Source organism: Lutra lutra, chromosome 9 (assembly GCF_902655055.1).
Source record: "Lutra lutra chromosome 9, mLutLut1.2, whole genome shotgun sequence".
In the NCBI taxonomy this organism is placed as follows: Eukaryota; Metazoa; Chordata; class Mammalia; order Carnivora; family Mustelidae; genus Lutra; species Lutra lutra.
The window spans coordinates 134,020,847-134,032,968 of NC_062286.1; the positions used below are offsets into that span (position 1 = coordinate 134,020,847).

The 12,122-nt window shown below is 54.2% G+C and overlaps 1 protein-coding gene across 1 annotated transcript in view; it reads right to left on the reverse strand.

The window, feature by feature from the left end:
* NFATC2 (nuclear factor of activated T cells 2) overlaps positions 1 to 11,427 on the reverse strand; it is a 139,924-nt gene extending 128,497 nt beyond the window's left edge. Inside the window, 1 exon segment of the mRNA XM_047744765.1 lies at positions 11,074 to 11,427. Coding sequence (XP_047600721.1) covers positions 11,074 to 11,203 — 130 coding nt within the window. The 5' untranslated portion in view covers positions 11,204 to 11,427.
* Between the last annotated feature and the right edge of the window lie 695 nt (positions 11,428 to 12,122).

Sequence of the window (12,122 nt, forward strand, 5' to 3'; positions counted from 1 at the left end):
TAGATTCCTTTCTTCTGAAATATTCACAGCCCCTCCATTTGCCCCAGAATTGAGTCAACAATTTATTTTAAAATCCCACTGAGGCCGCATGGTGGTCTCTGCCAGCGCCTCTCCTCCTGGAGCCTCTCGCAGGCCTGTTGCTCACCCCCAGGGACACACGGCCAAGTTTGAGGCTGCCTTTCGGTGCCAACCCACCAGCCAACAGATCGCTTTTGAGAAAAAGGAACAGCAAGAGAACATCTTCTCTGCCTAGAGCTACGGGGGGGGGGGGGGGATGACGGGGTTAGGGGGTGGAATTTTCAGGAAGCAGAATAGAATGACCGAAATAGAAACCCCAGTAGGGAACCACCGCAGGGTCTATCCTTGGGGGGAGGGGAGGGCACAAGGAGAACCAGTGCCTTCAGGCCTGAAGGACCTGGAGGCAGGAGCCAGGTCATAGCCCAGAAGCCAGACGCCCCTCGGCCTGGCAGCAAGGCCCTGGGGCTGCCGGCCGTCCCTGTCTGAGGTGGTGGACCCGCCGCCTGATGAGCTCACGCCCCAAGGTGGTGCGAGTCCCAGGCCCAGGGTCTGAGTCATCACAGTCTGCTGCCACGACAGCACTGAGGATGCCACAGCCTGGACCCACAGAGTGCGGCTGAAGGAGAGGGGAAAAGCCCCCATGTGTTGAGGGCTGAGAGGGGTCACCCAAGGAGCGCCTGGTGGGTCGCACCACCCAGAGCAAAGCCCTTCTTCGCAAAGCTACCTCAAGCTTTGCCCCGCAGTACGGAGTTCAGTGCTCAGTGAACTTTCCCCCAAGCCCCGTCCCCCCCAGGTCCCTGCGGCCCCCACCATGCACACGCACAGAACGGCCGTTGGGTTCCCCATCTGTGAGTTGTGTGTGTGTGTGTGTGTGTGTGTGTGTGTGATGACGGGGAATCTGGCTGTCACACTCGTCCCTCAGAGATGACATACACAGACGCAGGGCATGAAAGGCGAGAAATTCCATCCAGATAAGTCAGGTCCAGAAATTCCAGAAAGGGAAGAAAGGCAGTTTACCATCCTGTCTCGCCCATGTGGAACTACTGGAAAAAGCCACCTTGAACGCTCTGCTCTTTGCTGACCGTGTCCCAGCGAAGACAGCTGTCTGCCTTCACCAGACGGGACAGAAAAGAAGGCTCGGTCCTGCTTCCCAGGCAGCCTGCCATGAGGCCGGGCGCCCGGGACACAAGACCCAGGATGGTTTGCAAGCCATCGGCCTCACAGCCGGACTGCTGGCATGGCTGTGTGCGAAGTCACACGCACCCACCGGCGGACACACACTCCTTTTAGAGAGGGGTGGAGAAGCGTACAGAATCCGCAGCCCACAGGCCTGGAGGTCAGCTTTTGGATGGAGGCGGCAGGGTCCAGGCGTCGGGCAGACAGCAGGCCTCATCTCCATCCTCGCACTGGGGTGGGAAGACCCACCTCTTGCTGGTGTAGTCATCCCAAGGGCCCCTCCTGTTTCAAGAAGTTCAAGGCCTTCCTATGTCTACTTCCCGCCTGCTGCCTCTGTCTCCGCAGCTCATACGCTCCCCGCACCGGGAGGCAGGTGTCATCAAGTCCTTTGTGTTACAGAGAGAGAAACGGAGGCTTAAGGGTGCAGAGATTCACCCAAAATCACAAAACAATCAGGGCCAGAGCTGGTGTTCAAACTGAGACGTCGCCATGTGCAGTAAAAGGCACAAATGTGAGATGTACCTCTCGTGCCTTCTTACATATGCATGTACCCGGTTACCCACCATTCAAGATAGAGACCATTTTCTCCATCCCACCAGAGGGTCCCCTTGTGCCCCCCACCCCCACCCCGCACCAGCCAGGCACACTCACCCGGCCTTTCTCACACCACAGACAGGGTTTGCCTGTTCTCAAACGTCACATCTCCAGCATGGACAGATTGTGTCTTTTGTCCAACATTCTAACATTCAACTGTCTGGTGTGCGGCCACATTTTCTTTTTTTTCTTTTTTTTTTAATCACCTTGTCATACTTCCCCATAGGATGAACCCGTCACTTATCTGTCGGTCACCAGATGACATGGCCCCTCTTTCTAAAGACAGCTGTGTGAGACCGAACGGGACTTAGCGAGGCCCATTTCCAACAGGAGAGACCGTCCCTCCACACGGGTCATGCAGTGCGTGACAGAGAACACAGCTTAGACAGCTTCCTCACCAAAAGGAGAAGGAAAGGTCGTCAGAACTAACCAGAAATAGACTTCAGATAATCCTCCCTCAGAAACAGCGCTGGCCACGGCTAGCCCAGCTCTCCGTCACAGGCCTGCGCGAGGGGACTCGGCTGGGCGCGCTTTCCAGCCAGCTCAGCGAAGACCCCTCGCCCTCATGCCAGCCCCTCAAACCTGCCCCCCTTCAGTCCCACAACCCCTGGCACAGCTGTGAAAAGCTGATTGCCCCATTTTTTTTAGGCAACTTGAACTCCAAGTGGAAACTTCCCCCTTGAGAACAGTGGGGGCCCCTGAACTCCTGGCCAGGGGCAGAGATTTAAAATTAATACCGGATTGACGGACAGGTTCTTTATTTACACTCCCCCCCCCCCCCGGGGCAGTTTTCATTTTGGTGCCCTGCTCCCAGGGGCGGGCACTCTCAATCAGTGGCCCTGCCAACCCCGGTCATTAATGGCATTCCTCCTTTGTCCCCGGCAACGGAGGTGACGTCACCCTCTAGGGATCACAGACCATGGCCCACCTTCTCAGCAGCGTGCAGGTGAGCAGCCCCTGCCTGTAGTCTTTACGGTCACGGTTATAGGCACCGCAGACCACGTGTTTCCCCTCCTCATTTAACACTGCCCCCCTCCTGCAGGCGTGCCCAAGCAGGTTTGTTTTGATAAGGGCCTTTATGAATCCTGAGCTTTGCAGGCGGCTTTCTTCCCTTCAGAAAGCTCACCCAGGCATGGCTCAATTAAAAGTCACATGAGAAGGGCTGGCTTCTAGAAATGCATCTTAACGAAAATAGGCCCAGAGGAGAAAATGTGCTTTTCCCCCAAACCTCAGATTAGAAGGTGGGGAGGGTCCCAAATGCCACCTCAGGAAAAGTCATCTCTCTGCTTTGCTTGTCTCTCCAAAGGTCTGCCTTTGGGTATATATCCCCTCCCCCACAATGGGGGGGGCGGTTGGGGGGGAAGCATTAAAAATCCGAGCCATGGGGCTTTTCATCTAAATGCCAGTTTATAAGAAATGTAGAGGACAGAGGAACATGTTCAAAGACACCCCAGGAACGCCACCGGCCAAATCCAGCCCATGGTGAATGGTGCAGGAGAACCGGCCTGGTTTCTTCGGCAAAGAAACCTCAAGAAAGCAGACCGATGGGGACCCTTCTAGAAGGAGACACGGTGGTCACATCCACCAAATACAACGTGAAGCTCCGTTTGGCTCTCGATCCGGACAAATTAACTGTAAAAAAGATCCTTGTGAGGCAAGCGGGAATTTGCAACTAGACATCTGAAGTTAAGTCATTATGGTTCTGTTTTCGGTTCAATAACGGCATTTGGTTTTTCTCGAGTCCTTATCTTGGAGAGCTACGGACTACTCCGGTTTTAACGAAAACAGTGTATCATCTGGAATTTGATTTAAAGTAACTGGGGGCAGGAGTGTAGAGGGTAAGTGAGGGGAGGGGTGAAGGGCGAGCCTTACGCCCGTAATTAGAGCTGGGTGGTGGGAATGTGAAATTCTATCAATTCTCTACGTCTCCATATTTTGGGTAAAGTTCACTGCAAAAATTCAGGAAAAAGTCAAAGGCAGTTGTTCCTGCTTTGGCGGCGGGGTGGGGGGGGGCGCGTACAGGGCTCTGCTCCAGGTAAGGAAGCGCACAGCCCCTGACCCATCCCGGGAAGAGCCCCAGGGTCGAGTCTCGCCTCCTTCCCTGAGCTCAGTTTGAACAGTCAGCAGAAAAAACAAACCTCCCACCAGCCTGGGGAAGCCAAGTTTGGCTGGAGCTCTGCGGAGCCTGCGGCTGTTTCCTGTGCTGGGGAGGGAGGAGGAGGAAGCCCCTCCATAGGGGGAAGCCGCAAGGCTTCCATCCCACTGCTCTTTCCAGGGCTGCTCCTTCCTGGCTCTGGTTCAAGGGTCCCATGGGGCCAGGGCAGGACACCTGGGGAAACCCTGCCTCCCCAGGAAAGGCAGCCACAGGGGAACCTCCGAGCCCCGGAGTCTGGGCAGCTGAGAAAGTTTATGCAGCCGGCCCCGTTCTAGGGCTGAAGCAGGAGGCTCAGTATTTCAGTCAGTACGGAATGTGCGTTAAGGTAGAGAGCACCCGGGGCGCCTGGGTGGCTCGGTGGGTTAAAGCCCCTGCCTTCGGCTCAGGTCATGATTCCAGAGTCCTGGGATCGAGCCCCGATGCTGAGCAGAGAGCCTGCTTCCTCCTCTCTCTCTCTCTCAGCCTCTCTGCCTGTCAAATAAATAAATTAAAAAAAAAAAAAAAAAAAGGTAGAAAGCACCCACCCAAGCCAGAGAGCACCCACCCCTGCCCGGCAGCCAGACGCTCCTCCCCAAGGACCAGTATCTTCTTTATTCTGGGCCGGTCTTCTCTTAAAGCTCAGAATTCATCCCAGGCAGGAAGTCAGGAGACCTGGAAGCTCTCCCAGAGCCCACTGCCACGGCCACCCAATCTCTGCACGGCCTTGCCACACAGGCTTCGAGAACACTGCCTCCCGGTAACCTCACACCTGCCCCAGCAGGTGAGCGCTGCCATCACCATCCCCACGGCACAGGCAAGAAAACACAAGCCCAGAGAAGCAAAATCTCATGTCCCTAGGCATACCACTAATAATTTTCCTTCATCCATTTAGCAATAACTTAGTACGTGCTTGCTAATGCCGGGAACTTTTGCTTGGCCAAGGTCATGTAGGTAGGAGGCATCCAAATCGGAATTTCAAGCCAGGGCTCTCTGATTTGAGACCTGGTGCTCTGACCTGCTGAGCCAATGGCCTCTGGGGCTGGGAGAACACGTGGGCCTGGAGGCATGCACATCGATCCCCTGGGAAGCAGAAAAAAATATAAAAATGGCAAAACTCCCATTGATTCCCTGTCCTTTATCATTGCTACTTTTGCTGTAGGAATATAATCCCCTGAGGACAGCAGCAAACCTCAAGTTCATGATTCCTTAAATATCCAATATAAGGGGTACAGTCAGCCCGGGCTCCAGTACCTGGGACGCCCCCAAAGCTGGAGTCCGTGACATTGCAGCTGAGTTGTAGTGCTGACAGCAGGGACTCAGGACCCCAGCTGCCTGGGCTCGAGACCCGCCCTGCCATGTACCACCGCATGACTGTGCAAAGGTAACGCACCCGCAAAGGGTCTGACTTCCCTGGTTCCAAGTGCGGCTAAACGATTCTAACACGCAGCCAAGACTGAGAACCACCCGCCACAACACTGCATTTTTCAAATATATTCAGCCTCTGCCCCTCCACCTTACAGGATGCCTCGGGAACCAACCCAAACTGGCTCTAAGGTTTTAAGGGCCTCCCTCCCAGTCGCCTCCAGAACAAAGGACCTTGAATTTGGAGGCACGGATGACATGTGTTGGGTAGTGACGAATGCTTAGGGCAACTTTCTCCCCATTTCCTTCGCCTCCCGGACAAGGCAGCGGCTCAACCCTAGCCCTCATTTCACCTTCCCGGCTGCACCTGGAGACGCTATTCGTACAAAGCAGGCTTAACAAGGCCCGTCCTTAACTCCACACAGACAGCAATGTCTCTGAATGTCAAATGTGTTTAGCGAACCTGCTTGCTTAGGGTAGAACTCTATTTTTAGCAAGCACCGAAAAAAACCCATGATACTCTATCCCGGCACCTCCTTGGTCCCTATTTGTTTACCAGGCTGTGTCCCACACTGGCCTGGGGGCCAGGCAAGGGGAGGACCACATCTAATTGTCTCTACACACCGCCCTCCTCCACCTCCAGGGCCTGGCACCAAACCAGCACTTAGCGAGTGTTTGCTGAAAGAATGAAGTTTTAATTGTCCCCGGGAATGGGTTGAGAGCAGGTGTTCCTGAGTGGAAATGCAAGTGACAAGAGGGGATGGGGTCCAGCGGGGTCTGTGAGTCCACCTGAAAACGGTATGAAAGGCACGGGGAGGGCAGAGGGGAAGTGGAGGGGGGCGTGCACGGGTTATGCACATGCGCAGCATGTACGTGCCTGATAGGTGTGTACACGTGTCTCCTACAGTGTGTGTGCATGTGGGATCTGTGGCTTTCATTAGCTTTGCAAAAGGGCTGTGACCCAAATGTTTAAGGACCACCAGAATTGACTCTGTAAGACCAGGAGGCCTGAAAGGTTGAGGTTGGTGCCGTTTGCATTAGCTTATCAGGAGGGACACACCAGACCCACTGAGGCCTACCAGCAGGGATCACTCCCAGTGGGTCAGTCCCTAACACAGTCCAGAGGAGATGGGGCACTTCCGGAGGTGATAGGGACTCCCAAGACCATCCATCTCTCCCAGTGTTTTAGACATTGGGAGAAGTACTAATTCATTTCATTGAATTCACGAGCACATACAAAGGAATGAAACTTCTAATCTGTTCACTGACAACCAGCACACCTCTCTTCCCTCCACGATGAGGTTAGGAGCACTGGTCAAGACTCCCCCCACTCTGTCCTCGTTCTTTCTGTTACTTTTTTCAGCTGAGGCAGACAGCTAAGTATGGTAAGGGTCATACTTTGCATGCCTCTAAGCAAATAAATTTGAAAACCTAGATAAATAAAATGGATAATTTCTTAGAAAGATATGGCTTACCAAACTTGACTCCAGTAGACACAGAAAGTGCTAAGCAGACCAATTCCCATAGACAACAGAGAACAGAAGAGAGGCAGCAATCAGAGAACAACCCCATAAAAAGGCACCAGGTCCGGATGGCTTCACAGGGGAATTCTATCACAGCTTTAGAAACGGGATAGTCCCAACAATACACACGTTCCCGAGCATGGAAAAGGAAAGAAATCCAAACCTAACAGCACACCAAAAAGGACTTAACAGACTAATATCACTCATGAATACTGCCAAGAGGAACCTTAAATATTATCAGACACCAGCCCACCACCATAAGTGACCAAGTGGGGTTTAAACCAGGAATTGTTCAATATTTGGAAATCGATTAGTATAAGTCGGCATACAAATAGATCTAAGAAGAATAAAATCATTTTTCCATAGACCCAAGACATCTGTGACATAATTCAACTCTCATTCCTAAGCAAAACCCTCAAGAAAATAGTAATGAGTAGGTACTTCCTTGACATAATAAAATCCATACACTTCAGTCCTAAAGTGGACACCTAAGGTATTCCTGCCCAGATCAGAAACAAGGCAAGGGTGCCTACCATTCCCACTACCATGTAGCAGACGGCTGAAGGTATTACTAGTGAAGGCCATTAGACAAGAGAAAATCAGAGAAGCATAATTAGAGGCTCTAGCTCGGTGAGGGCAGGGCCTGGGTCTTACTCCCTATTAGCCCCAGGATCTAACATAGTAGATGCTCAACAGATAGCCAGATTAGTAAATGAGTAATGGCTCACATTAACTGAGCACCTCTACTAAAAGCCAAGGGTTTAATAAAATGCTAGTAACAAATCACACTCTGTATTGACTTAAATAGGTCAAGGGGCGTCCGAGTGGCTCAGTCAGCTGAGTGTCTGACTCCTGATTTCGGCTCAAATCATGATCTCAGGGTCAGAAGATCAAGCCCCATGTCGGGCTCCGCGCTGGGCATGGAGCCTGCTGGAGATTCTCTCCCTCCCTCTGCACCTCCCACTTCCTCCCTCCCTCTCTCTCAATCTCTCTAAAAAATATATAAATACATCTTAAGTAAATAAAAGGTCAAGCCATTCAAGGCAAACAACCCACTAAGATAAATGCTATTATTTCAGCCATTTGATAGATAAGCAAACCAAGGTCCCAAGAGGTTAAATGACTCACCCAAGATCACTCTGTCGGTAAATGTTTTAAACTCCAGTCTTGCCACAGTGCCAGGCCCCATACAAGCTGTTTGGCGTCTCGCAAAATGAACCCACACAGGGGTGCCTGGGTGGCTCAGTGGGTTAAAGCCTCTGCCTTAGACTCAGGTCGTGATCCTGGGGTCCTGGGATCGAGCCCCGCATCTGGCTCTCTGCTCATCGGGGAGCCTGCTTCCTCCTCTCTCTCTCTGCCTGCCTCTCTGCCTACTTGTGGTCTCTGTCTGTCAAATAAATAAATAAAAAATCTAAAAAAAAAAAAAAAAAAAATGAACCCACACACAGTGGTCCAGAACGCAGGCTCTGGGGCAAGACAGCCAAGTTCATGTTTCAGCTCTGCCATTTACCAGGCCTGCTCTCTTGGGAAAATTCCTTCACCTTTCCATACCTCACTGTCTCCTCTTAACTAAGGATGACAATAGTGCCCACCTGCTAGGGTCGGAGCGTCACTGCACAAGCTAACACGCATCTGTTACGATGATCCAGTTCCATAAAATGAGCATCTGACCTCCCCCAAATTCCTAAGTCCCATCACCAAGTTCTGGCAACGTCTGTTCCATCCACCGGACCTCTCCTTCCTTGACTTTTGCCAAGCTCAGGCACAGAGCTGAGAGTAGCCGTCACACGCATCACCCATGTATTGTCACCTGGGACAAAGCCCAACAGCAAGTTAAAGGCTAGGGTCAGTCCTTGGGGAGTTCCACCATTCACAAGCAGAGAGGTGACTCCATTAACATCTGGGTAAGCCAGAGCCAGTCCCACATCTGGAAGAGCTCGCTCTGCCTCCCAAGGCTCACAACAGCCCTTCTCTTCCTCAGCCATGATGCTGCCTGCTTTCCAGCAAGGAACCATCATCTTCAGATTCCAGAGCAAAGCCCCCACCAGGCAGGAACTCCTTTCCAAAGAGCACCGTTTGGAAAGGAGGGCCTTTACAATAGAGAAGCCTGACAAAGACTACTTTGGCCAAGCTGGTCAAGGTCAGCATCAATGGTGATCAATCAAGTTGATAACAGATACCCTTGATAGGATGTGATGGACACAGTCCCTTCAGCTTGTGGGGTCTTTGTCCTCCAAACACACAGTCCCAGTCTTTCCATGAGGGAGACACCAGAAAGACGCTAACTGAGGCACTCTCTACAGTTGACCTAACCAGCGCTCCTCCGAAATGTCACGCTCATAACAAGCAGGACAGCATGGACTCTAGCTCATTATAATGCATCGGTATTGGTTCATGAATGGGAACAAATACACCCATACTAATGTCATGTAAATAAAATGGGGACCTGGGTGTTCGGGGTATAGCAACTCCCTCTATTTTCTTTACAACTGTTCTCTGACTCTCAAACTGTTACAAAAAATAAAGTTTGCTGTTTGTTTGGGGGTTTTTGTTTTCGGGGTTTTTTTGTTTTGTTTTAATGGTTCCAGGGTTTTTCACTGTGGCCATTTAGATACCCATCTGGCAGCCACCAAGCACCACTTGCCAAGAAAAACTATAAAAAGCACCTCCCATCAGATCTGGCTTGGAAACTATTTCCCCGGAGATCTCCCCTGTGCAAAAAAAGGAAAAAAAAAAGGGAAAAAAAAAGTTAGCTGATTGTGAATCTGGGAGGGGTGTGAGTATTAGTTCCCTGCAAAACATGACTTTAATCTTAACAAACAAAGACCACGGATGTTAAAGGACCCTTAAAGGGATCGTTTGCAGATTCTTAATTGTATCTTTTCAAAGCAAAGGATGGCCTCCAGATTGCAACTTGAGAAGACTGGTCTCTTTTGCTGACTAATTATTTCCATCTCCAGCCAAAATACAGAATAATTTACTAATTGCCATCTTGACTTGGCATCCAAACCAAAGCAAGCCCCTCACCTAACATGGCCAGGGAAGACCAGGAGAGAAGGAAAGGTAAAACCTCTCATTCACCTGCCTTACAGAGCATCTCCGGGAGGCACCGAGCCCCCAGATACCCGTGAAAAGGACTCCTACACAAAACAGCCCGCGCAACCCCTTCCTGCACTCCGGATGCGGCCAAGCCCGAATGCATCTGGAAGTTACCAACAGGCCTGCCCCTGAGGCTTCAGCAAGCACTAGCTGGGCTGGGCTGTCAAAATCAGGAAGCCTGGTTCGGGTTGGGTTTTTTTCTATGTGTGTGTCTGGTGTGTGTGTTTTTTGTGTTTTCCTTTTTGCTGTTTTTTCCAAGACAACCTGCTAACCAGAAAAATACAGTGAGGTTGGGCATACGACCTCCTCCTCCTTCTGACAAATGCTCCTGCTAGACCACGTGAAATGATGGCCCAGCCTGGGGAAGTCCCAGCCACATCGGGCACCTACGAGCGGAGACTGACAGGTCGCTAAGGCAAGAATAGGCTTCTTGCTCCTGCGTCCACATGCCAGCCTCCCCCCAACCCCACATCCACAACTGCGACGGGGCGGCTAGGGGATCGGGTAACAACGCTCAGACTGATCCATCCCGGCTCATTCACAAAGGCGGCCGCAGAACTCAGGGACGAGATGGGCGGGTTCCCTCACCCTGAAGCCAAACCACCCTCCAGGCTCAGACAAACTCTTCACCAGTTTCAACACCGAGTCCCTGACAAACTCAGCCACCGGGCTGCGCTGGCTGTCGGGGAGGGGAGGGTCAACGTCCCAGGCCCCTAGAGTTGGGCTCAGCGGCAGCCTCTTGGGGCACGTTCCCTCCCTACTGACTCCATTCTTTGGTCTCCGCGACTCCTTCCTCCAGAGGCAAATCAACCACTTCCTTTCCCCTCCGAAGACCCTGCAGCAGGCCAGAACCAGCTGAGGCCCCTGCCACCTCCAGCTTTGCTGCCGGGACCCTCAGGGAGAAGTCACCAGTAGCTGGAGACTGACGCCCTACTGGGCAAGAGTGAGCCTACCGCCCCCTAAGGGTGGCAACAGTCCCAGACGCCTCCTGCCCTCCCTCTCACCTGGGGAGACGCACTCTCCCTTCTTCCTTCCAGGCGCACCCTCCCCGCCGCGCCCCGGAAAGTGTGACATGGGGACCAAAGCGGGGCCCCGTGCCCACTCTGCAGGCCCAAGCCCCCACCCGCGCTCGGGGGGGGGGGCAGGCCGGGAGGAGCCTCCACCGACCTTCGATAGGATTCAAATACTCATAGTCGAAGAGGATGGAGAAGTCGAACTCGTCTTGGGGGCTGCCCCCGGGCTCGTGGCCTGGGGCGTCCCCGCCGTCGGGGTCCGGCTGCTGCTCCGGGGCGTCCATGGCGCGCAAAGCGGCGGGGGGGGGGGGTGGCCGGGCGGGGGGCGAGCGCGGGCTCGGCCCTCTCCTGGGCCCCTCGCCGTGGGGGGGTGGCCGGGAAGGGGCAGGAAGCGGGGCGGAGAGGCGGCGGGGTCCCTGTCCTCGAGGGGACGCACGCGGGCCCGGGGATGGCGCGCTGGCGCAGCGGGTCCTGGACGCGCCCGGGGAGCTGAGCGGCGGCGGCGGCGGCGGCGGCGCGAGCTTCCTGCTCCGGGAGGCACCTGTTGCAGCCCGCGGAGGGGGAGGCGGGGACAGGGCGGCCGGGCCGGCGGGGGCGGGGCCGCCAGCCGGGCCCCGGGGCGGGGAGCTCGGGAGGGGGAGGCAGGCAGGCGGGCGGGCGCCCAAGAGGAAGGAGGCCGCCCGCCCGCCGGGGCCGCACCACCCGGGCCCCGAGCGGAGCAACGGGCCGGGACCACTGCCGGGTGCTCCCGGGCGGCTGCGCTGCGACCTGCCGCCTCCCACCCCTCCTCCCTCCCTCCCCGCGGGGAGGCAGCGGCCCTGCAGGAGCCGGGACCTAGACTGGAAAGCGCCTGGCACTTGTAGTGTGCCCTAAATGATCAGCTGATCCATTCTTTTCCTTCCTTTCTGCTCTCAGGCGGGGTGGGGGAGGGGGGCACCCATTCCCTTCCGCCGCAGACTGCGCCTCCAGGGGTGGTCTCTGGGTGCCCACAGCTGTGGAATGACTTTCACCTACCGTTCAGTCACCTGTAGATCCCTGAACGCAGTTTCCCAGGACCTGGGAAAGAATCCCAGATACTCTGAGAGCGAAGCCCCACCCTGACACCTGTACCTCTTAGACCCCCTGTCAGGTGCCTGGTGCCAGGGACCCAGCCTGAACCAGGCACTGATGCCCTGAGAAGCTCAGGTCAGGGGTAGGGGCAGA